General features: G+C 44.9%; 1 protein-coding gene across 1 annotated transcript in view; it reads left to right on the forward strand.

Annotated features, from left to right (window-relative positions):
- The window catches only part of LOC132406353 (AP-1 complex subunit mu-2), a 60,132-nt gene extending 40,884 nt beyond the window's left edge, over positions 1 to 19,248 (forward strand). The window contains exons 7-12 of the mRNA XM_059991901.1: positions 1,904 to 2,046; positions 3,141 to 3,212; positions 9,430 to 9,588; positions 10,441 to 10,566; positions 11,800 to 11,875; positions 14,255 to 19,248. Of these exons, the coding sequence (XP_059847884.1) occupies positions 1,904 to 2,046; positions 3,141 to 3,212; positions 9,430 to 9,588; positions 10,441 to 10,566; positions 11,800 to 11,875; positions 14,255 to 14,277 (599 nt within the window). The 3' untranslated portion in view covers positions 14,278 to 19,248. The remainder of the gene's footprint in view (positions 1 to 1,903; positions 2,047 to 3,140; positions 3,213 to 9,429; positions 9,589 to 10,440; positions 10,567 to 11,799; positions 11,876 to 14,254) is intronic.
- The last annotated feature ends 2,660 nt before the right edge of the window (positions 19,249 to 21,908 follow it).

A 21,908-nucleotide genomic window follows, 5' to 3' on the forward strand; every position in this document is an offset into this window, starting at 1 on the left:
GTAATTGTTTATGGTCTATTACCTAAAGTAGATTTTTGCAAATATCACTGAAAATATTTTGTTTCAAAATGACTGAGCTTTAGTTATGGTGACATTGTTAATGGAACTTAGAACAGTACAGCACAGGAACTGGCCTTTGGCCCAAGATACTGTGCCAAACTTATTAAACGAGTAAGTAAATACCAAACTACATTAATCCCATCTACAAACACAATGTCCTCATCCCTCTATTCTCTGCTTATTCAGGTGCCTATTTAAGAGCCTCTTAAATGCTGCTGTTGTATCTGCCTCCACCAGCATCCTTCGTAATGTATTCCAGGCACCCACCACTCTGTCCTAAACAAAATCTTGCCCTGTACGTCTTACTCCCTCTCACCTTAAATGAAGGCCCTGTGGTATTAAACATTTCTACCCTGGGGAAAAAAGATACTGGCTGTCCATCTGTGCCCCTCGTAAATTTGTAAACCTCTATTAGGTCTGCCCTTAGTAGTTGTTCATTATTGTCACATTTACCAAGCTAGTTAGATACATTAATGATCCCAAAGGAAATGACAGTGTCACAGTAGCATTACAAATTCTCAGATAAACACATGTTAGAGGAGAAGTAAGAAAGAATAAAACATAAGTTAGCCCAAACAGTCTAATGGGGGGGGCGGTTGTCACTTCCCCAGCTATAGGTTCACCCATTGTAGAGCCTAGTGGCCAAGCCTATGAATAACCTCATATAGCACCCTTTGGAGCAGCACAGTGGTATTAGTCTATTGCTAAAAGTGCTCCTCTGTTCAGCCAAGGTGGCATGCAGAGGGTGAGCAACATTGTCCCGAATTGACAGGATTTTCCAGAAGGTCCTTTGTTCTACCACAGCCTCCAGTGTTTGTTCAGGTTGACTGCTAAAACAGGGCCAGCCTTTCTAATTAGTTTATTGAGTCTGTTGGCATCACCCATGTTGATGCCATTGCCCCAGCACACCACCACATAGAAGATGGTACTGGCAACAACAGACTGGTTGAACATGTGAAGGAGAGACCTGCATACTCCAAAGGACCTCCGTCTCCTCAGGAAGTAGAGGTGACTCTGGTCTTCCTCTTTGTCAGTGCTCCACTACACCCCCAGGTAGGATTAGCTTTATTGGTCACAGGTATGTCAAAACTTACAGTGAAATGCATCAAATCAAATTAAATCAACAAGGATCGTGATGGGGCAGCCGCAAGTGTTGCCATAGATCCAACGCCAACATAACACGCACATAACTTACTAACCCTAACCTGGACGTACTTGGGTCGTGAGTAAACCAGAAACCTGCTGGGGCTGTCTCTGACCAGTGGCTCTCACTCAAGTCGAAGGTGAATTGGTACCAACTGTGGGATAGAGCAGCCACAGATACACTCTGATCTCAGCAGGTGAGCGCCCACCTTTCTTCCACCATAACCAATCAAGAGCCTCTCAATCTTTACCTGAAGTACATCCAATGACTTGGCCTCCAACAAATTTCACAGATTCATCACCCACTGGCTGAAGAAATTCCTCCTGGTCTCAGTTCTCTGTATTCTGAGGCCGTACCCTCTTGTCCTAGATGCTCCTGCAGATGGTAACATTCTCTGCATGTCCATTTCATCCAGTCCTTTCAGTAGATTCAGTAAGCTTCCAGGAGATCCCCACCACCATCCTATGGGCTCAGAGACATCAAACTTAATATTCATCCTTCAGTTAACATAATCAAAGGAACATTCAGCTGATGATAATAATTGATTCTAAAGCTTGCTGTACTCTCCATTGTTGTGTTTCTCACGCTATACAAACTGATTGTTTTGTTCCACACTTTGAAAGAATCTGATTTGCTCCAAGTTGTTCTGGGACATCTTATGAAAAGTACAATAATAATTTCAGATTTGCTTTAATTTAGGAGGCAAAAATAAATCAGTGGAATTGGAAGATGTGAAGTTTCATCAATGTGTGAGGCTCTCTCGCTTTGAAAATGACCGAACAATCTCCTTCATCCCACCGGATGGCGATTTTGAGTTAATGTCTTATCGACTGAACATCCAAGTGAGTAAAGGAACTTAGTGACCCTCACACAGTTTCACAGTCTGGTGAAGCCGTTCATTCTCCAGACCGAGTGACCCTCACATCCCTTCACAGTCTGGTGAAGCTGTTCATTCTCCAGACCGAGTGACCCTCACACCGTTTCACAGTCCAGTGAAGCCGTTCATTCTCCAGACCGAGTGACTCTCACACCGTTTCACAGTCCAGTGAAGCCGTTCATTCTCCAGACTGAGTGGCTCTCCACACCCCTTCACAGTCTACATTGGTGTCCCCAAAACCATCCATACAAACCTTAATCAAACAGCCATGTCTGAGTCACAACCCTGATGGAGACCACAGCTTAAAATCAAAGTAAATTTATTATCAAAAAGCACACGTCACCATATACTGCCCAGAGATGCTTTTTCTTGCAGGCATTTACAGGAAAATAAACACATTTGGAATTTATGAAAAACTAAACATGAATAAAGGATGACAAACAACCAATGTGGAAAATATGACAAATCATGAAAATAAATTATTGTAAATAACTAAATAAAAATACTGAGAACAGGAATTGTGAGTCTGTAGTTTGTAGATTTAGTTTGGCACTGAGGTGAGAGAAGTTCACCACTCTGGTTCAAGAGCGCGATGGTTGATGGTTAATAACTGTTCCTGAACCTAGTGGTTTGGATCTCAGGCTCCTGCACCTCGTGCTCAATGGTGGAGGTGAGAAAATGGCATGGCCTAGATGGTGGTGTGTGGGGTGTCCTTGGTGATGGACTGGGCTGTATCCACCACTTTCTGTAGATTCTTCTATGGGCATTGGTGTTCCCATGCCAGATCATAATACAACCAGTCAGGATACTCTTCACTGTGCATTTATAAAGGATAGAAGCTGTGATGTTCAGCACCACCTTCACCAGAGGTGTCAACAAGGCAATGGACATCACATGGTGGTGTGATGGGTTGTGACTGAGTCTCTCAAGAAGATGAACGAGGTATTCGCAGCTCGACTTGGCAGAACCCAACAATCCTCCCAGCCTTCCCAGAACCTAAACAGTCGTTCAGACTCTGTAGGGATGAAACTTACTGAAGGACTTTGTGTTTGATTTTAGGTGAAGCCTCTGATTTGGATTGAATCAGTTATCGAGAAATTTTCACATAGTCGGGTTGAATACATGATCAAGGTAAATTCCATCCTGTGCATATGATCAAGAAACTGAGTTAAATCTTATCTCTTTGTATTTTTGAAGGTAGAGGTGTTATTTCAGCAATGAATTTTCCCTTAAGACTGAGACATAGGAACAGAATTGAGTCGTTTTGCTCATTGTGTCTGCTCTGCCATTCAATCATGGCTGATTTAATATCCCCCTCAACCCCATTCTCCTACCCTTTCCCCATAACCTTTGACTCCCTTACTAATCAAGAACCTATTAGCCTTTGCGTTCCTGTAGTGGCTGACTCGAGGACCAGAGGGCACAGCTTCAGGATAGAAAGACATCCTCTTAGAACAAAGAAGAGGAGGAATTCCTTTAGCAAGAGGGTGGTAAACCTGTGGAATTGATTGCTACAGATGGCTGTGGAGGCCAGGGCACTGGGTATATTTAAAGTGGACATTGATAGGTTGAAACGTAAGGACATCAAAGATTCACTTTGAGTTAACACAGAGCCCATGGCCTCTCAAGCGGTTCTAACACTTAAAAAGTTTTTAATTATTTCCCTCAAAACCAAGGAAGGTCACATGGGCTGGACAAGTTTGGAAAGGCCAACCTCACTCCTTTATCTTAACATAGAAGAGCACAGTGTAGGAACAGGCCATTCAGCCTGTGATAGCTGTGTCAAATTCAACTAAATCTCTGTATCTGCACATAACATACATCCCCCCCTCCATCCCCTGCGTACCCGTGTCACCAACTCCCTCCATCCCCTGCGTACCCGTGTCACCAACTCCCTCCATCCCCTGCGTACCCGTGTCACCTACTCCCTCCATCCCCTGCATACCCGTGTGATCTACTACCCCCATTCCCTGTGTACACATGTGATCTACTACCCTCATTCCCTGTGTACCCGTGTGAGCTACTACCCCCATTCCCTGTGTACCTGTGTGATCTACTACCCCCATCCCCTGCGTACCCGTGTCACCTACTCCCTCCATCCCCTGCGTACCCGTGTCACCTACTCCCTCCATCCCCTGCGTACCCGTGTCACCTACTCCCTCCATTCCCTGTGTACCCGTGTCACCTACTCCCTCCATCCCCTGCGTACCCGTGTCACCTACTACCCCCATTCCCTGCGTACCCGTGTGATCTACTACCCCCATTCCATGTGTACCTGTGTGATCTACTACCCCCATTCCCTGCATACCCGTGTGAGCTACTACCCCCATTCCCTGTGTACACATGTGATCTACTACCCCCATTCCCTGCATACCTGTGTGAGCTACTACCCCCATTCCCTGTGTACCCGTGTGATCTACTACCCCCATTCCCTGCGTACCCGTGTGATCTACTACCCCTATTCCCTGCGTACCCATGTGATCTACTACCCCCATTCCCTGCGTACCCATGTGATCTACTACCCCCATTCCCTGTGTACCCGTGTGATCTACTACCCCCATTCCCTGCGTACCCGTGTGATCTACTACCCCCATTCCCTGCGTACCCGTGTGATCTACTACCCCCATTCCCTGCATATCCCTGTGATCTACTACCCGCATTCCCTGCATACCCGTGTGATCTACTACCCCATTCCCTGCGTACCCGTGTGATCTACTACCCCCATTCCCTGCATACCCGTGTGAGCTACTACCCCCATTCCCTGTGTACACATGTGATCTACTACCCCCATTCCCTGCATACCTGTGTGAGCTACTACCCCCATTCCCTGTGTACCTGTGTGATCTACTACCCCCATTCCCTGCGTACCCATGTGATCTACTACCCCCATTCCCTGCGTACCCATGTGATCTACTAACCCCATTCCCTGCGTACCCATGTGATCTACTACCCCCATTCCCTGCGTACCCATGTGATCTACTACCCCCATTCCCTGTGTACCCGTGTGATCTACTACCCCCATTCCCTGCGTACCCGTGTGATCTACTACCCCCATTCCCTGCGTACCCGTGTGATCTACTACCCCCATTCCCTGCATATCCCTGTGATCTACTACCCCCATTCCCTGTGTACCCGTGTGATCTACTACCCCATTCCCTGCATTCCCGTGTGATCTACTACCCCCATTCCCTGTGTACCCGTGTGATCTACTACCCGCATTCCCTGCATACCCGTGTGATCTACTACCCCATTCCCTGTGTACCCGTGTGATCTACTACCCCATTCCCTGCATTCCCGTGTGATCTACTACCCCCATTCCCTGCATACCAGTGTGATCTACTACCCCCATTCCCTGCGTACCCGTGTGATCTACTACCCCCATCCCCTGTGTACCCGTGTGATCTACTACCTCCATCCCCTGTGTACCCGTGTGATCTACTACCTCCATCCCCTGTGTACCCATGTGAGCTACTACCCCCATTCCCTGTGTACCCGTATGATCTACTACCCCCATTCCCTGTGTACCCGTGTGATCTACTACCCCCATTCCCTGTGTACCCGTGTGATCTACTACCCCCATTCCCTGTGTACCCGTGTGATCTACTACCCCCATTCCCTGTGTACCCGTGTGATCTACTATCCCATCCCCTGCGTACCCGTGTCACCTACTCCCTCCATCCCCTGCGTACCCGTGTCACCTACTACCCCCATTCCCTGCGTACCCGTGTGATCTACTACCCCCATTCCATGTGTACCTGTGTGATCTACTACCCCCATTCCATGTGTACCTGTGTGATCTACTACCCCCATTCCCTGCATACCCGTGTGATCTACTACCCCATTCCCTGCATTCCCATGTGATCTACTACCCCCATTCCCTGCATACCTGTGTGAGCTACTACCCCCATTCCCTGTGTACCCGTGTGATCTACTACCCCCATTCCCTGCGTACCCGTGTGATCTACTACCCCCATTCCCTGCATACCCGTGTGAGCTACTACCCCCATTCCCTGTGTACACATGTGATCTACTACCCCATTCCCTGCATACCTGTGTGAGCTACTACCCCCATTCCCTGCGTACCTGTGTGATCTACTACCCCCATTCCCTGCATATCCCTGTGATCTACTACCCGCATTCCCGGCATACCCGTGTGATCTACTACCCCCATTCCCTGCATACCAGTGTGATCTACTACCCCATTCCCTGCGTACCCGTGTGATCTACTACCCCCATCCCCTGTGTACCCGTGTGATCTACTACCTCCATTCCCTGCGTACCCGTGTGATCTACTACCCCCATCCCCTGTGTCCCCGTGTCACCTACTCCCTCCATCCCCTGCGTACCCGTGTCACCTACTCCCTCCATCCCCTGCGTACCCGTGTCACCTACTACCCCCATTCCCTGCGTACCCGTGTGATCTACTACCCCCATTCCATGTGTACCTGTGTGATCTACTACCCCCATTCCCTGCATACCCGTGTGAGCTACTACCCCCATTCCCTGTGTACACATGTGATCTACTACCCCCATTCCCTGCATACCTGTGTGAGCTACTACCCCCATTCCCTGCGTACCCGTGTGATCTACTACCCCCATTCCCTGCGTACCCGTGTGATCTACTACCCCCATTCCCTGTGTACCCGTGTGATCTACTACCCCCATTCCCTGCATATCCCTGTGATCTACTACCCGCATTCCCTGTGTACCCGTGTGATCTACTACCCCATTCCCTGCGTACCCGTGTGATCTACTACCCCCATTCCCTGCATATCCCTGTGATCTACTACCCCCATTCCCTGTGTACCCGTGTGATCTACTACCCCATTCCCTGTGTACCCGTGTGATCTACTACCCCCATTCCCTGCATTCCCGTGTGATCTACTACCCCCATTCCCTGTGTACCCGTGTGACCTACTACCCCCATTCCCTGCATACCCATGTGATCTACTACCTCCATTCCCTGCATATCCCTGTGATTTACTACCCCATTCCCTGCATACCCGTGTGATCTACTACCCCATTCCCTGCATACCAGTGTGATCTACTACCCTCATTCCCTGCACCCCCATGTGATCTACTACCCCCATTCCCTGCAAACCCGTGTGATCTACTACCCCCATTCCCTGCATATCCCTGTGATCTACTACCCCCATTCCCTGTGTACCCGTGTGATCTACTACCCCATTCCCTGCGTACCCGTGTGATCTACTACCACATTCCCTGCATACCAGTGTGATCTACTACCCGCATTCCCTGTGTACCCGTGTGATCTACTACCCCATTCCCTGCGTACCCGTGTGATCTACTACCCCCATTCCCTGCATATCCCTGTGATCTACTACCCCCATTCCCTGTGTACCCGTGTGATCTACTACCCCATTCCCTGCGTACCCGTGTGATCTACTACCCCCATTCCCTGCATTCCCGTGTGATCTACTACCCCCATTCCCTGTGTACCCGTGTGATCTACTACCCCCATTCCCTGTGTACCCGTGTGATCTACTACCCCCATTCCCTGCATACCCATGTGATCTACTACCCCCATTCCCTGCATATCCCTGTGATCTACTACCCGCATTCCCTGCGTACCCGTGTGATCTACTACCCCATTCCCTGTGTACCCGTGTGATCTACTACCCCATTCCCTGTGTACCCGTGTGATCTACTACCCCATTCCCTGCATACCCGTGTGATCTACTACCCCCATTCCCTGCATATCCCTGTGATCTACTATCCCCGTTCCCTGCATATCCTTGTGATCTGCTCCCTCCATTCTTTGAATATCCGTGTGTCTAACAGCTTCTTAAATTCCACTATCATTCAGCATCAGCCACCATCCCCAATTTGAACTTTCCAGTGCATAGTTGTATTTATTATATAATTGCTGACATACATGTAATTGGTGATTACAGTACAGTACTTTGTAGTTTTCATTAGCAGGTGTCACAGCACTTTACTCTGGCTATTTTGCAGGTTAATTGTTATCACTGCAAGTTGTGTTATCTCTACTCTGAGTATGAGACAACTAAGGCTGCTTTTTCCTTATTTTCTTTGTTCTCTCAACTCCTCTTTTGCTTGTTCTTTGTTCTTGGAGCACTTAATAAAATTGCTTAGCAGTGACTTTCTTTTGACTCACCCTTGACTTCTGAAGAACCTTTGGATTGCAGAAGTATTAGGATCCAACACAGTCTTCTTCCCAGGATGGGGGAATCAAGAACTAGATGTATTGAGTATAAGAGTTGGAATGTTATGGTGAGGTTGTATTAGAAATTGGTGAGGCCAAATTTGGAGTATTGTGTGCAGTTTTGGTCACTGAATTACAGGAAGGATATTAATAAGGTTGAAAGAGTGCAGGGAAAGTTTACAAGCATGTTGCTGGGACTTGAGAAACTGAGTTACAGAGAAAGGTTGAATAGGTTAGGACTTTATTCCCTGGAATATAGAAGAATGAGGGGAGACTTGATAGAGGTATTTAAAATTATGATGGGTATAGATAGAGTGAATGCAAGCAGGCTTTTTTGACTGAGGCTAGGGGAGAAAAAATCCAGAGGACATGGGTTAAGGGTGAAGGCGGAAAAGTTTATAGGGAACATTGGGGGGGGTGGCTTCTGCATACAGATTGGTGGGAATGAGCTGCCAGATGAAGTGGTAAATGCGGTCTCACTTTCAACATTTATGAAAAGCTTGGACAGGTACATGGATGAGAGGTGTATGGAGGGATATGGAGGTGCAGGTCAGTGGGACTAGGCGGAAAAATGGTTCGGCACAGCCAAGGCCTGTTTCTGTGCTGTAATGTTGTATGGTTCTATGGTATGTGTTTAAGCTGAGGGGAAAGAGATTTAGTAGGAACTGAGGGGCAACTTTTTACACAAAGTGTGGTAGGTATGTGGAGTAATGCACAACTTTTAAAAGACAGTGTAACAGGTACATTGCATTGGAAATGGTTAGAAGGATATGGACCAAATGCAAGTAAATGGGACTAACTAAGATCTTGGTTAGCATGGACCAGATGGGCCAAAGGGCCTGTTTCTATGCTGAATGATACTATGTACTGGAAAAGCCAGAAGCTCAACACTTTCCAGGCTGATTATGACGAGGTCGCTTCAGTGAGATATTGAAGCAGTTGGTGTAAGGCTCATGACATTCAGGACGGGCAGGATGATTCAGAATCAGGTTTATTATCAATGACATTTGAGGTTTTTTTTGCTTTATTGTATGCAGGACATAAAGCTACTATAAGTTATAATAAGAAATATATCTTTAAAAATGGTACAAAAAGCACAAAATATGAAGACAGGAGGTCTGTGGTAGGAGGCCAAATGTTAATATTGTTTCCTCCCAACAGGCCAAAAGTCAGTTCAAGAAGCAGTCTGTGGCCAACAATGTGGAAATCATTATTCCTGTGCCAAGTGATGCTGACACGCCCAAGTTCAAGACCAGCGTGGGTAATGCCAAGTGGGTTCCCGAAAATAACACAGTGGTGTGGACCATCAAATCCATGCCCGTGAGTAAGAGGGGTTTTATTCCTTGCAGCAGCTGGAACGAGGTTAGGTGGGCCAGCAGCGGGTCCCAGTTAGAAAGTTCTCTGTTAGAATCCCACTCCTGCTCACCTTGTGTATGTCATTCAGTTCTAGTCATCACATTACAGAAAGGATGCATAGGCTTTGGAGAGGGTGCAGAAGAAGCTAGACAAACTGCAGCTGTTTTCTTTTGAGTGGTGGAGGCTGAGGGGAGACCTGAAGTTCATGAGTTTATGAGAGGCAGAGGGTTTCCTTTTCTTAGGGTCAAAATGTTTCACAGTACCAGCAATGTATTTTAGGCAAGGCGGTAAGTTCCTAGGTGATTTACAGGGCAAGTTTATTTACAGAGTGGAGGGTATCCTTCGGTGCAACATAAATGCAAGTGGAATATCAGTAAGCCGAGACAGAAAGACTGAAAAGAGGCCAAAGAGGGGAGAGCAAGGACAGATGTACTGGTTTGTGGTTTTGTGGAGCCAATACTGAAAATGGAACCTTTAAGGTTGATAGGAGGTCTGGAAGTCAAAGCCCAACTGAAGGTCCAGAGTCCTGGCAGTGTATGTGTGTGCATGTATATATATGTGTGTATAATAAGTTTACTTTGAACTTTATCCTTCCAAACTGGCCAGCACCAAAATGCGTGGCAACACTTGTGGGCTCTCTCCAGTGCATCCCGCGGTTGTGTTTTTTTATTAACATAAGATGCATTTCACTGTATATTTGATGGACAGATGATAAATAAATGAATCTGAGGTTGTTGACCATTATGTTTTATAAATTGACTTTTGTTTTAATTTCTCTCTCTTTCTCCTTCTCTCTCTGTATCTCCCGCTGGATAGGGGGGAAAGGAATACTTGATGCGTGCTCACTTTGGCCTGCCAAGTGTGGAGAATGAGAACACTGAAGGCAGGCCACCGATCACCGTGAAATTTGAGATCCCCTACTTCACCGTCTCAGGGGTACAGGTCAGTGCTGGTGTATCTGTGGTGTCCAATGTGGAGGTCGAAACTTGTCCTTCCAAACCATCAGCTAATTTGGATTGCTCGATGTTCACCAGGACAAAAATGGGCAGGTAGCTCAAAACTCAAAAGTTCGTTTTGGCAGCAATACAGTACAAGACAGAGACAAGTTAATATTAAAATGAACATAAATTATACTAGGAGTATTGTGTTAATTTCTGGTCAATTCATTATAAGAAAAATATGGAAGCTCTAGAAAGGATGCAGAGGAGATTTACCAGGATGCTGCCTGAATTAGAGACCATGTCTTATGAGGATAGTTTGAGCAAAGGAAGATGAGAGGTGACTTGATAGAGGTGTATGAGATATAGGAGGCATTCTATAGTTGATGGCCAGCAACTTTCTCCCGGGGCAGAAAGGGCTAATATGAGGGGGCATAATTTTAAGATTGATTGGCGGAAAGTATGGGGGGATAGCAAATGAACACACACAAAATGTGGAGGAACGCAGCAGGTCATGCAGCTAAGAATGACATTCATTCTAAGAGGGGTGTTCAAAAGCAGCTTTTCTCACAGAGTAGTGGTAGGTACAGAGAATGCACTGCCAGGGGTGGTGGTAGAGGCTAATTCATAAGGGGCACCTAAACTCTCAGATAGGCATGTGGATGAAAGTAAAATAGAGGGCTATGCTGGAGTGAAGGGTCAGGTTGATCTTGGAGTAGGTTGTTGTGCTGCACTGTTCTATGTTCTATCAACGCAAGGCTGACCAGATTAAACAGAGCAGGACAGAAGCCAACCAATACTGGTCCATGTGAGGGTTGAATTTGGAGATAGTTGTGTGCAGGTTTGAGTCATGCTGTTAATGGAAAGATGTCACTAAACTGGAAAGAGTGCAAAGAAGGGTGCCAGGGCTTGAGGGTCTGAGTTGTATGGAAGGGTTAGGCAGGCTAGGAATTTATGGGGGAGATGTCAGAGCTAAGTTTTTTTTTTACACAGTGGAGGACGTGTCAGGGACAGTGGTAGAGGCAAATCCATCAGTAGCTCTCCATTTCTCAACATCCATGTGGAAGGGAAGGTTAAGGTTGATATTAGAATAGGTTAAAAGGCCAGCACAGTGTTACGGGCTGAAAGGGCTGATATGTACTGTAACGTTTTATCTTTTATGTTCAATGTTCTTGTATTCTGTTGCCTCTCTGACAGGTCCAGTGAGTAACACTTGGTTTGTTTCCCGATGTTGTAGGTGAGGTACATGAAGATTATTGAGAAGAGTGGCTACCAGGCACTCCCCTGGGTCAGATACATCACCCAAAGTGGAGGTTAGTGCAACCGCAGCAGGGATGGGGAAGGATACAATGGGACAATGTACCGCTGGTCAAAGAGGGGCCTTTGTACTATCCAAACGTGTGGAAATTGGTCCGATTTTTGATTCTCCATCAGGAACACCCTCTCCCACAGAGGTGCCATACCCTCCCTCAGCCCTCCTCCCCACCTCCACTCATCTGGTCCAAGCCAGCCCAGAACCTGGTGGCATCAAATGGACAAGTGCCTGGAGAGGTGGCTCTCTCCCTAACAGCTGGAAAAGCCCATCTCTAACCTGGCCAGCTGTGGAAGATGAAATAGTTCTTAAATATCTTTGTTATTAAGAATGTTTTCAAATCTTTCACATATAAGAAAAGAACCCTTAGTTTTAAATGAACTGAAAAGATCTGAAAACACAAGTAATTTATTGATGTAAAACAATTTTTAAGAGGAAGGTATGTCAGTCAACCACCTAGGAGAGATTCTTTCTGCTACATTTCCTGTCATTTGTTCTTCCTTGGTCCATAATGGAACCTTATCCGCACTGTGAGAGTAAAGGAACGTCTGACATAATTCGGCCAACATTTGATTATACAACATCTCCCCTTCTGATGGCGATGGAGTAGGAATCCCGAAGGTGCTTCTTGGTTGCAGGTGCCCATTGCTGAGTTAATAAATTGGTGTACTATTGTCTCAGGTATCATGTCACATTGAAAATCTTTGTTTTGCATACTGTCCATGCAGGTTGTTTCATTGCAACAGTACATTGACGCAGCACAAGGGAAGATCATAAGAATGTAGAATAAAGTGTTACAGTTGCAGAGAGTTCAACACATTTCACTGTATATTGTGTTGTACATGTGACAAATAAAACTAATCTTCCTCTTTATCAGTGCAGGTAGACAATGAGGTGAAAGGTCATAATGAGGTAGATTGTGAGGTCAAAAGTCCATTTTAACATACTGGGGGACTGCTCAATAGTTTTATAACAGCTAGTAGAAGTTGTCTTTGAATAATGCTTCATGAATTGATGCTGGGCTATTTAACAATGGTGGACAACATTAAGTTGGCTTCTCTCAATACACAAGCAAGCACAAGGGGCACTGAATTATAGTGAGTTTTATTTAAAAATCACACCACACCAACAATTGCTCAGCCCATATCAAAATCGGAACATTGAAAGCTGTCTACCATGGAGAATTTACTCCTCAAATGCCCATAATGATAATTCTTCACCAAAAACATGCTTCATGCAACTCACTGAAACTATGAAGTTGAAGCATAAACTGTTGTTCCATAGTGAAAATTTTCAATCATAAATCATCCTACCACATAACATAGTTTGCTAAATCTTTAACCCTTCACCTCACTGGTTTTAATCACCTCCATCACCTAATATTGACCGCCTGGGTTCTGTACTCAGCTGTGAAACAAGACAGTTAACAAACTGGTAAACTAATTGATTATTGTCCCATGTACCAAAGCTCAGTGAAAACTTTATTTATTTCGCGATTCAGCACAGAGTAGGCCCTTCTGCCCTTTCAGCCACACCGCCCGGCAATCCTACCACCTCGATTAACCCTCACCTAATCACAGGACAATTCACAATGACCGATTAACCTACCCAGTATGTCTTCGGACTGTGGGAGGAAACCAGAATACTGGGGAAGAACTGATGCGTTCTGATGGGGAGTACGTACAGTCTCCTTACAGAACGGTGCCAGAGTGGAACCCCAGACTCTGGAGCACCCTGAGCTGTAAAAGCAGCTTTTGCGTGCCGTCCAGACAGATCATTTTATCTCATCAGTGCCTCGAGGTGGTACAAGGGAAAACAACTGAACATGAAGTGTTACAGTTCACAGAGAAAGTGCAGTGCAGGCAGATAACAAGGTGCAGAGTCATAAGAAGTTAGACTTTTGACCTCAGAGTCTATCTGAACATACTAGGAGTGTTCAATAGTTTTGTAACAGCAGGGCAGAAGCTGTCTTTGAATAATTCTTCACGTGTTGACTCTGGGTTACTTAACAATGGTGGACAATATCAAGTTGGCTTTTCTCTACACCCAAGTAAGCAAAAGGGGCATTGAATACCAGGCTGAAGATTCAGGTTTCATCAAAGTAGATCTTTAACACCATGCTGGCTGTCCACTGGGATCTAACTTGTGGTAGCCTGAAATGTCCAGTACTTTGCCTTACGGTGAGATCGGTGTGGGAAAGAGGGTTAAACTTCCCTTGTAAAACTGAGGTTACTTGGATTATTTTGTAAATACAGTTACTCTCCAAACTTAGTGATTATTTTTAAAAAATGTCAAAAACTGATCTCAAATTTTACAAACTGTTTGAATGGGTTCCTCTCTGAAAACAGATACTCGTTTAACTCTGTGTCTTATTTTACAGATTATCAACTGCGGACACACTAAAAGTTTTGATGAATTCAGGAAACTTCTCTAATTTTCCTCTCATTGGTTTGAATCGGGCTACTTATTACTGTTGTGGCGAGTGCCTTAAACTTTTGTTCTGTTTAGCTAACTGTGCAATAATTAAGGACAGACACCTACAGTTTCAGAAGTCTATCAGCACACAGTCCTCCAAAGTTAACCCCAGGAGAGAAAATATCCTTGGAAGACCATGATTCAGCATCATTTGAGCAAGCTTTTAGTTCTGCAACGGAGAGGGACCTTTAAGCCTTCTCAAAGTTCAAAGTAAATTTATTATCAAAGCACACATATGTCGCCAAACACTTACAGGCATTCACTGTAGAACAAAAAAATACAATAGTATGAATGACAAAAAAATGCAAAGATTGAAAAAGAGCCAATGTGCAAAATTAGACAAACTGTGCAAATACCAAAAAAAAAATAAAAAGTAAATAAATAATACTTAGAACATGATTTGTAGAGTGCTTGAAAGTGAGTCTGGAGGTTGTGCAATCAGTTTAGAGTTGAGGTGAGTGAAGTTATCCACACCATTTAAGAATAATTGGAGGGTAAATGATTTAAGGGAATCTCCTACAGAATTATCCCCTGCCTGATTTAAACCGTCGTTGTACACCTTCACTCCATATCTTCTCATCCCTGCCTAATGCTATCTGGAAAATGTCAAAGTTTTCCTAGAATCCACAGTCTTTCTGAGTGGGAATTGCAGATTTCCACCATTTTACTCCTGACTGTGTTAACTCTAATCTTAAAATGATGGGTTCAACAACCCAGAGCTGGTGGTCAAGTCGCAGCCTAGTCTGAGAATTGGACTTCACTTTGATGGTTTCAGGAAGAGTGGCCATATATCACATTATTCACCAGCCTCCCCCAAAGTTCTTACCCACGTCTGGCTATAAACCGTCAATGATCACTGCCACTTCGGGGTCTAATATGTTGAATGACCTTCCCATCTGGAAGTCCAAAATCATTGTTACAAATTCTCAGCAGGGGAGGAGGGGGGAGAAACAGAGTTAAGGTTTCAGGTCAGGACATTACATCAGAACAAAACGGAGACACTTAATGGTGGTTGTGGTAGGCACTCTGTGGCGGGATTGCCAGCAACGACTGTGTTTCTAAATCCACAGACTAACCATGCTGGCTCAGAGACACAGGACAGCTGCTTCATCTCACAGTTGTAATAGGGACAACTACCATTCGGATTCAGATAAACATTGAAACATACAGTGAAATGCATAGTTTGCAGTAACAACCGACACAATCCAGGAATGTGCCGGGGCAGCCCGCAAGTGTCACCACACACTCTGGCGTCAACATAGCATACCCACCGTGCTCAGCAGAACAACAGAGGACACTACAAAACAGAACATACCAAGTGACAAAGCAACAACAGCAAAACAAGCCACTTTCCTTCCTCCCTCCTTGCCACCCACCCAGACATACAGGTCCACAGTCTTCAGCCATTGGGTTATGTCTTCCAGACTTCCAATCAACCTCCAGGCCTTGATCCTTAGCACGACCCTTGGTGTAGCTGACATCAGTATGCCAAACTCCAGAATTGAACTCCAAGTTCATTGCCAGCCTCATAGTTCAGTTACTATGCCATGCTGCAGAATGTTCAGTTGATCTTGGTGGTAAGACTCCATTCTGTTCTCTAGTTATCAGCTTGAACTCTGTTGAATCTCTGTTCATCAAGAAGGTTTGGAGAGAGATTTTTAGTGCAGGATCCTTTCAACAGCCTTGCATCCCCCCATTCACTCCAAGCAAAAAAAGCTGCCAATGAAATTAACAAACGGGATGGAAAGTAGGGATAGGGTGGACAGAATAGCTATTTTCAATGGTTCTATGAGGTTTTGGGGACCAGTACATTTATGAATAAGAAACCTCCCTCTGGTGCTCCTATTTCTTCCCTTTCTTCCTTGGTCCACTCTACCACACCTATTCCATCATTCCCCTCCCTGCTTCTCACTTCATCTCCCTGACCCATCCACCTTCCCCCTCACCTATCAACTTTTTACTCCTCCCCCTCCCCACAACTTATTCTCTTTCTACCCCCTTCTTTTCCAGTCCTGATGAAGGGCCTCGGCCTGAAACGTCGACTATTTATCCCCTCCATAGATGCAGCCTGATCTGCTGAAGTTGTTTGGTAAATTGGAATTCCAAATTATAGTAGACAATCAAAGCATCAAATTATCTGTGGGAAGATGAATTTTTGCATTCTCTCCTGTCAGATCCTAGTCAGGTAACCCATGTACCTCTCAGTGAAAGAGGCAAGCTCTTGTTTCTACATGAGAATGTTGCTGGTGAGAAATAAAGCTAGGATTTAGATAAATAGTGAACAGAAAGAACACAATAATTCCAAAGGAAAATAATGCTGCATAGTGTTCCGTGCAAATATTGTGGGCTGAAGCACCTGGTTCTATGTTGTCTACGTATGTTCTGTCAACAGGGATACCAGCAGGAGTTGGTGGTAGTCCCTTGAATAGTTTGGTGAAATCATGGTTGATACCCTCTTGATCTAGAGTCAAACATGGAGAAAAGAGTAACATTCATAATATACTTTGTCCATAAGTGTTTCCCAAGTGTGGATATTTCTTGCCTGGCCAGTGCTGTTGCAGAACATCTTCACACCTACTGGGACACAGAGTGACAACCAGACTGCAAATGATCTCAGATAAACTCAATGCCTTTCATGCATGCTTTGAAGGGGAGAATTAAACCACACGTGTGAATTCCTGCAGTATCCAGTGACCCTGTGATCGCAGAGGCTGATGTTAGAACATTTTTTGAGAGGGAGAAACCTCACAAGGTGTCAGGCACTGATGGTGTATCTCGTAGGGCACTGACAACCTGTGCCAGCCAACTGGTTGGCGTGTTCAAGGACATCTTCAATCTCTCACTGCTGCAGTCAGAGTTTCCCATTTGCTTCAAAAGGGTAACGATCATACCAGTGCTCGAGAAGAACAGGGTGAGCTGCATAAATGATTATTGTCCATTTGCAGTCATATTTAGTGTGAGGAGCTTGAGAGGTTGGTTATGGCCAGAATCAACTCCAGCCTAAGCAAGGACCTGGACAAGGTGCCATTTGCCAATTGCCACAATAGGTCTAAAGTGGATGCAATTGCATTGACTCTCCTTGGATTACCTGGGCAATAGCAATACCTATGGCAGGCTATTGTTTGGTGATTACAGCTCAGCTTTCAACACTATCATACCCGCAGTACTAATCAACAAACTACAAAACCTGGGCTCCTGTACCACCCTCAGCAACTGGATCTTGGGCTCCTCACCAGGAAACCACAGTCAGTGCAATTGGAAATAACATCTCCTCGATGACAATCAACACTGGTGCACCTCAAGAAGGCATACTTAGCATCCTGTTCGACTCTCTCTACACCCATGACTCCAAATTTGCTGATGACACAACAATTGTTGGCAAAATTTCACCTGGTCATGAGGAGGTGTAAGGGGTGAGATAGGTCAGCTGGTTGAGTGGTGTTGCAACAACAACCTTTACCTCAATGTCAGTAAGGATTGTGGATTTCAGGAAGGAGAAGTTGAGGGAACACACATGAACCCTGTAACTGGGTGTCTTACCAGCAAAGATAGAAGTGTCCGTTGGAGTTTGGTGATAATATTTTCAATAGTATTTATTAGTAATAATATACAAAAATAATATCAATGCCAATATACAGATAATATACGTCAGCAATGCTAAACCTAAAAGTGCGGGTATAATAATAATCAATAAGAAACACGCTCTATCATTGTCTAGGCGATAATGAATTGTCAGATGGAAATATAAAGTTCAGTTCAGTTCATGCAGGCTGCGGTAGTTGTTGGTCGTGGTGTTTCAATTGTTGGAGAGAGAGAGAGAACAGTAATAGCTATTGACTTGCCAACTTTCCTTTATGATTTTGATCCGTCGATGCGTTGTTGTTGTGGCCATTCACGTATGACCCCTCCGTCCTTTAGCTAGACCGTTCTTCCGTGGTGGACTCGTCACCCAGGCAAGGGTGGACACACACACAAGCCCCCACTGGTCTCGCTACAAAAACACTGTGTTAAACTTTTCCCGACCCTTCGCTCGGTTTCTGGTCTCCCACCCTGTCTCGTGGGGGTTCTGATGCTCACTAGCGTTTCTCCTGGTGCGTCTGAGGGGTGTTACCCCAGACCCCACTTTTACCCGCACTCACGGGGTCTCAGGTGTCAGTCAGGTTGAGATGATGTAACCCATCAAACCAGCCCACTCTGGTTGTCCCCTGAGAGGTTTCAATGAATAGAACAGTACCAAGTACACAAACCTTCTCCAAAAGACAAAAGCAGTAATCAATGGTTCCGCTCTCTTTTGTTAGTAGGAGACATCCCACTTTGTGTATCTCTGAGCTGTCTCTCTCTCATTAATTTTCATGAGCTGTTATCAATAACAACTGCCCTGGCAGCTGTCCTGTGTCTCTCTCATTTCCTTGATAACAGCATCGAAATAGTAGCGATTTGCGATTCTGCAAAGGGGGGGGGGCGGCATTGGCGATTTTGTACCCTTTTGCCTATCAGAGTTGTTCATATTTTGTAACACCCCCATCCTTCTAAGAATTTTCACCAAAGGGGAAAATTAACTAATACAGAGTCTTACAGAATTACAGAATCTAACACAATACAAAAGAGTTTTTTTAAACTACAGAGTAATACAGATATACATTCAACTGAGCATCTAAACAGTTAGCGATTACATTGTCACTGCCTTTAATATCTTGTACCTTAATAAATTCCTGTAGCATCAGACTCCAATTTAATAACCACCTATTTTTATTCCTTCAGCAAAAACTAAAGAGTTGTGATCTTAAGTATATATTACAAAAGGTGAACCAATACATGTGTGATTATTCTGTAGTACATTACAAAAGTTTATGCAAATACTGATCTTTATTTTACTTTTAAACTCAACAGTCAATCTTCCAGGGTGTTGTCTTTATTATTTACATGCTTTGTCGAAATCCCTCAAAACCAGATCCTGTTATTTAAAGTGGCATTTTGTCAACCTTCGCCTCTTTTCCATTTAACTCTCATGTGGTTAGCTTGCTCACCAGTGTGGAATAAGCTTTCACATACTCCTTTCATAGGAGTTATTTTATCAACAATGTTTTCCAAACTTGGCCCATCTTCTGAACTTCCACACAATTCTTTATTTTTAAGCAAGTCATTAGTTTTATCTTAAGGACCCTTCCTTCTAATAGTTTTCAGTTTAACATCTGCAAGGTGTTCACCTTTAAATTCCAGAACAAACTGTAATTGATTCACAGGCACCTTGTTAACAAGCCATTGTTCCTTCAGCCTGGTTACTGCTTCTGAAACCAATCCAGATTTTAAATTTTCTTTCTTCAATTTAGGAACTACACTTTTCCCTTCTCCTTGAATAGTAATATTCACATCACCAGCTTTCTCCTCACTAACTTTTAACACACCTTCTAACACAAACAACTGGGAATTCTCACTTCCCACTGGTACCAAGGTTAACCCTTTCTTCACTGAACCAAGTCCATCTGACCCAAAAGGACTGCATTCCTTTTCAACTAAATCAGATACCTCAGACTTTTCCTAGTTTCATACTAGGTTCAGTACCATGTGCATCCACATCTTGAACACACTCACACGGGACATCTGCCTCTTCCAGGCTTTCAATACCCGTCCCCTTTTCAAATTCTAAATTCCCCTGATCCTCCCAGTTACTCTCTGGGCAACTCCCATCTGGAGTAAACTCAATCCTGCAGGTTAAAACAATTTCATCTGCTAACCCAGCAGACTCCTTCAAGGTAACGGCATCCTTTTCATCAAGGACTGGCCTTATATCATTATCGGGAACACATTTCAATTTTTCAACTTCTTCAAACAGTTCTATCAAGCCAGACAGATCATCCATGTCCAACCCTGGACCTTCTAACTGCCTTATCTGTTTCTCATCTTTACTCTATGCCTCTATACATTTCCTCCTGGCTAAGGGTAGGTCTACCTCCTCTCCTTTACTCTCTTTCACCTCCCTATTCTCTGTCTTACCATCCCCTAACCCCTCTTGGTACAGGGTCGGTAAAAACATCTCGGCCAAATCGATACTGGCCTGAACTAAACTGGTCTCCTTCCCAGCTGCCTTTGTCGACATGCTGCGAGCGATCGCGCATGCGGGATAGATCTTGGAATCTAGGGGCAGGTCCTCAACACTTACAGGCTGGCTCATCAGCTTCATTGCTGACCACACCTCACCACCTGCTAAATCGTTACCAAGAAGGACGTCCACGCCGTCTCTTGGTAATTCTGACCGTACCCCTATTTCAACTGGTCCAGTACCAGATCACAATTTATAATGATCTCATGCAAAGGTACAGCTTCTGTCCCTTTTCCTATGCCTCTCAAAACTACCTCTCCTGTCTCAGGATCAAAATCTAGTACCTTACTGAGAATCAATGACTGCTCAGCTCCAGTGTCTCTCCAGATCTGCACTGGAACTGGTGTTTCTCCCTCTTTCACAGACATGGTCCCTTCTGAAATAAATTTCTCACGCCCCTCTTGTATTTTATCTACCTGGGGCTTTCTTGTCGATTTGCTGATCAACACAATACACCCTGTAGGGACTGCTGCTTTCCCTTTTCCCGTCTCCTTCCTCAGAGCAAAGCACTTAGATGCAATATGACCCACCTTTCCACAATTAAAGCAGGTCAAGCCAGGAACCCTCCTGCCGTCTTGCCTTTCTTCCTCCTCACTTTTACCACTAGCTCCCGGCTGAATTTCTACCTCAGCTGGCGGGCTTTCTCTACCATTCCCATGGTCTTTCAGGTAACTCTTATTTCGAGGAAAACTTTGTCTTGTGAGTTAGGGCATATTCATCTGCGAACCTGGCAAATTCTGATATAGACTTATTCGGCTTCTTGTTCAAATACATCCGGATATCATCCGAAACACAACCTTTAAATTCCTCAATCAGAATTAACTCCCTGAAACGATTGAAATCCTCTTCCACCCTTTCTGCTGCACACCAACGATCCAAGAGCACACCCTTCTCATAGGCAAACTCTGCATACGTCTGATTCCACACTTCCTTTAAATCTCTGAACTTCTGTCTATGTGCCTCAGGTCTGAAGGATAGCCTGTTTTACTTCCTCGTAATTCTCAGACTCCTCCACAGACAACACCGCATATGCCCGTTGTGCCTTCCCTTTTAACACACTTTGTAACAACGCCACCCACTGATCTATGGGCCACTTCATACTTCGTAACAAAGGGATCATCAGTGGAAAGGGTGAGCAGTTTCTAATTCTTGGGTTTTAACGTCTCTGAAATTCTATCCTGGACCTAACATATTGTAATTACAAAGAAGGCATGACAGCAACTATATTTCATCAGAAGTTTGAGGAGACTTGGTGTGACACCAAAGATTCGTGCAAATTTCTACAGATGTACAATGGAGAGCCTTCTAGTTGGTGCATCACTGACTGGTATGGAGAGGCAACTGCACAGGATTGGAAAACACTGCAGAAACATACAAGCTCAACCAGCTCCATCATGGGCACTTGCCTCCGCAGCATTGAGGACATCTTCAAAAGGTGATGCCTCAAAAAGGCAGCATC

This window comes from Hypanus sabinus, chromosome 16, assembly GCF_030144855.1.
Source record: "Hypanus sabinus isolate sHypSab1 chromosome 16, sHypSab1.hap1, whole genome shotgun sequence".
In the NCBI taxonomy this organism is placed as follows: Eukaryota; Metazoa; Chordata; class Chondrichthyes; order Myliobatiformes; family Dasyatidae; genus Hypanus; species Hypanus sabinus.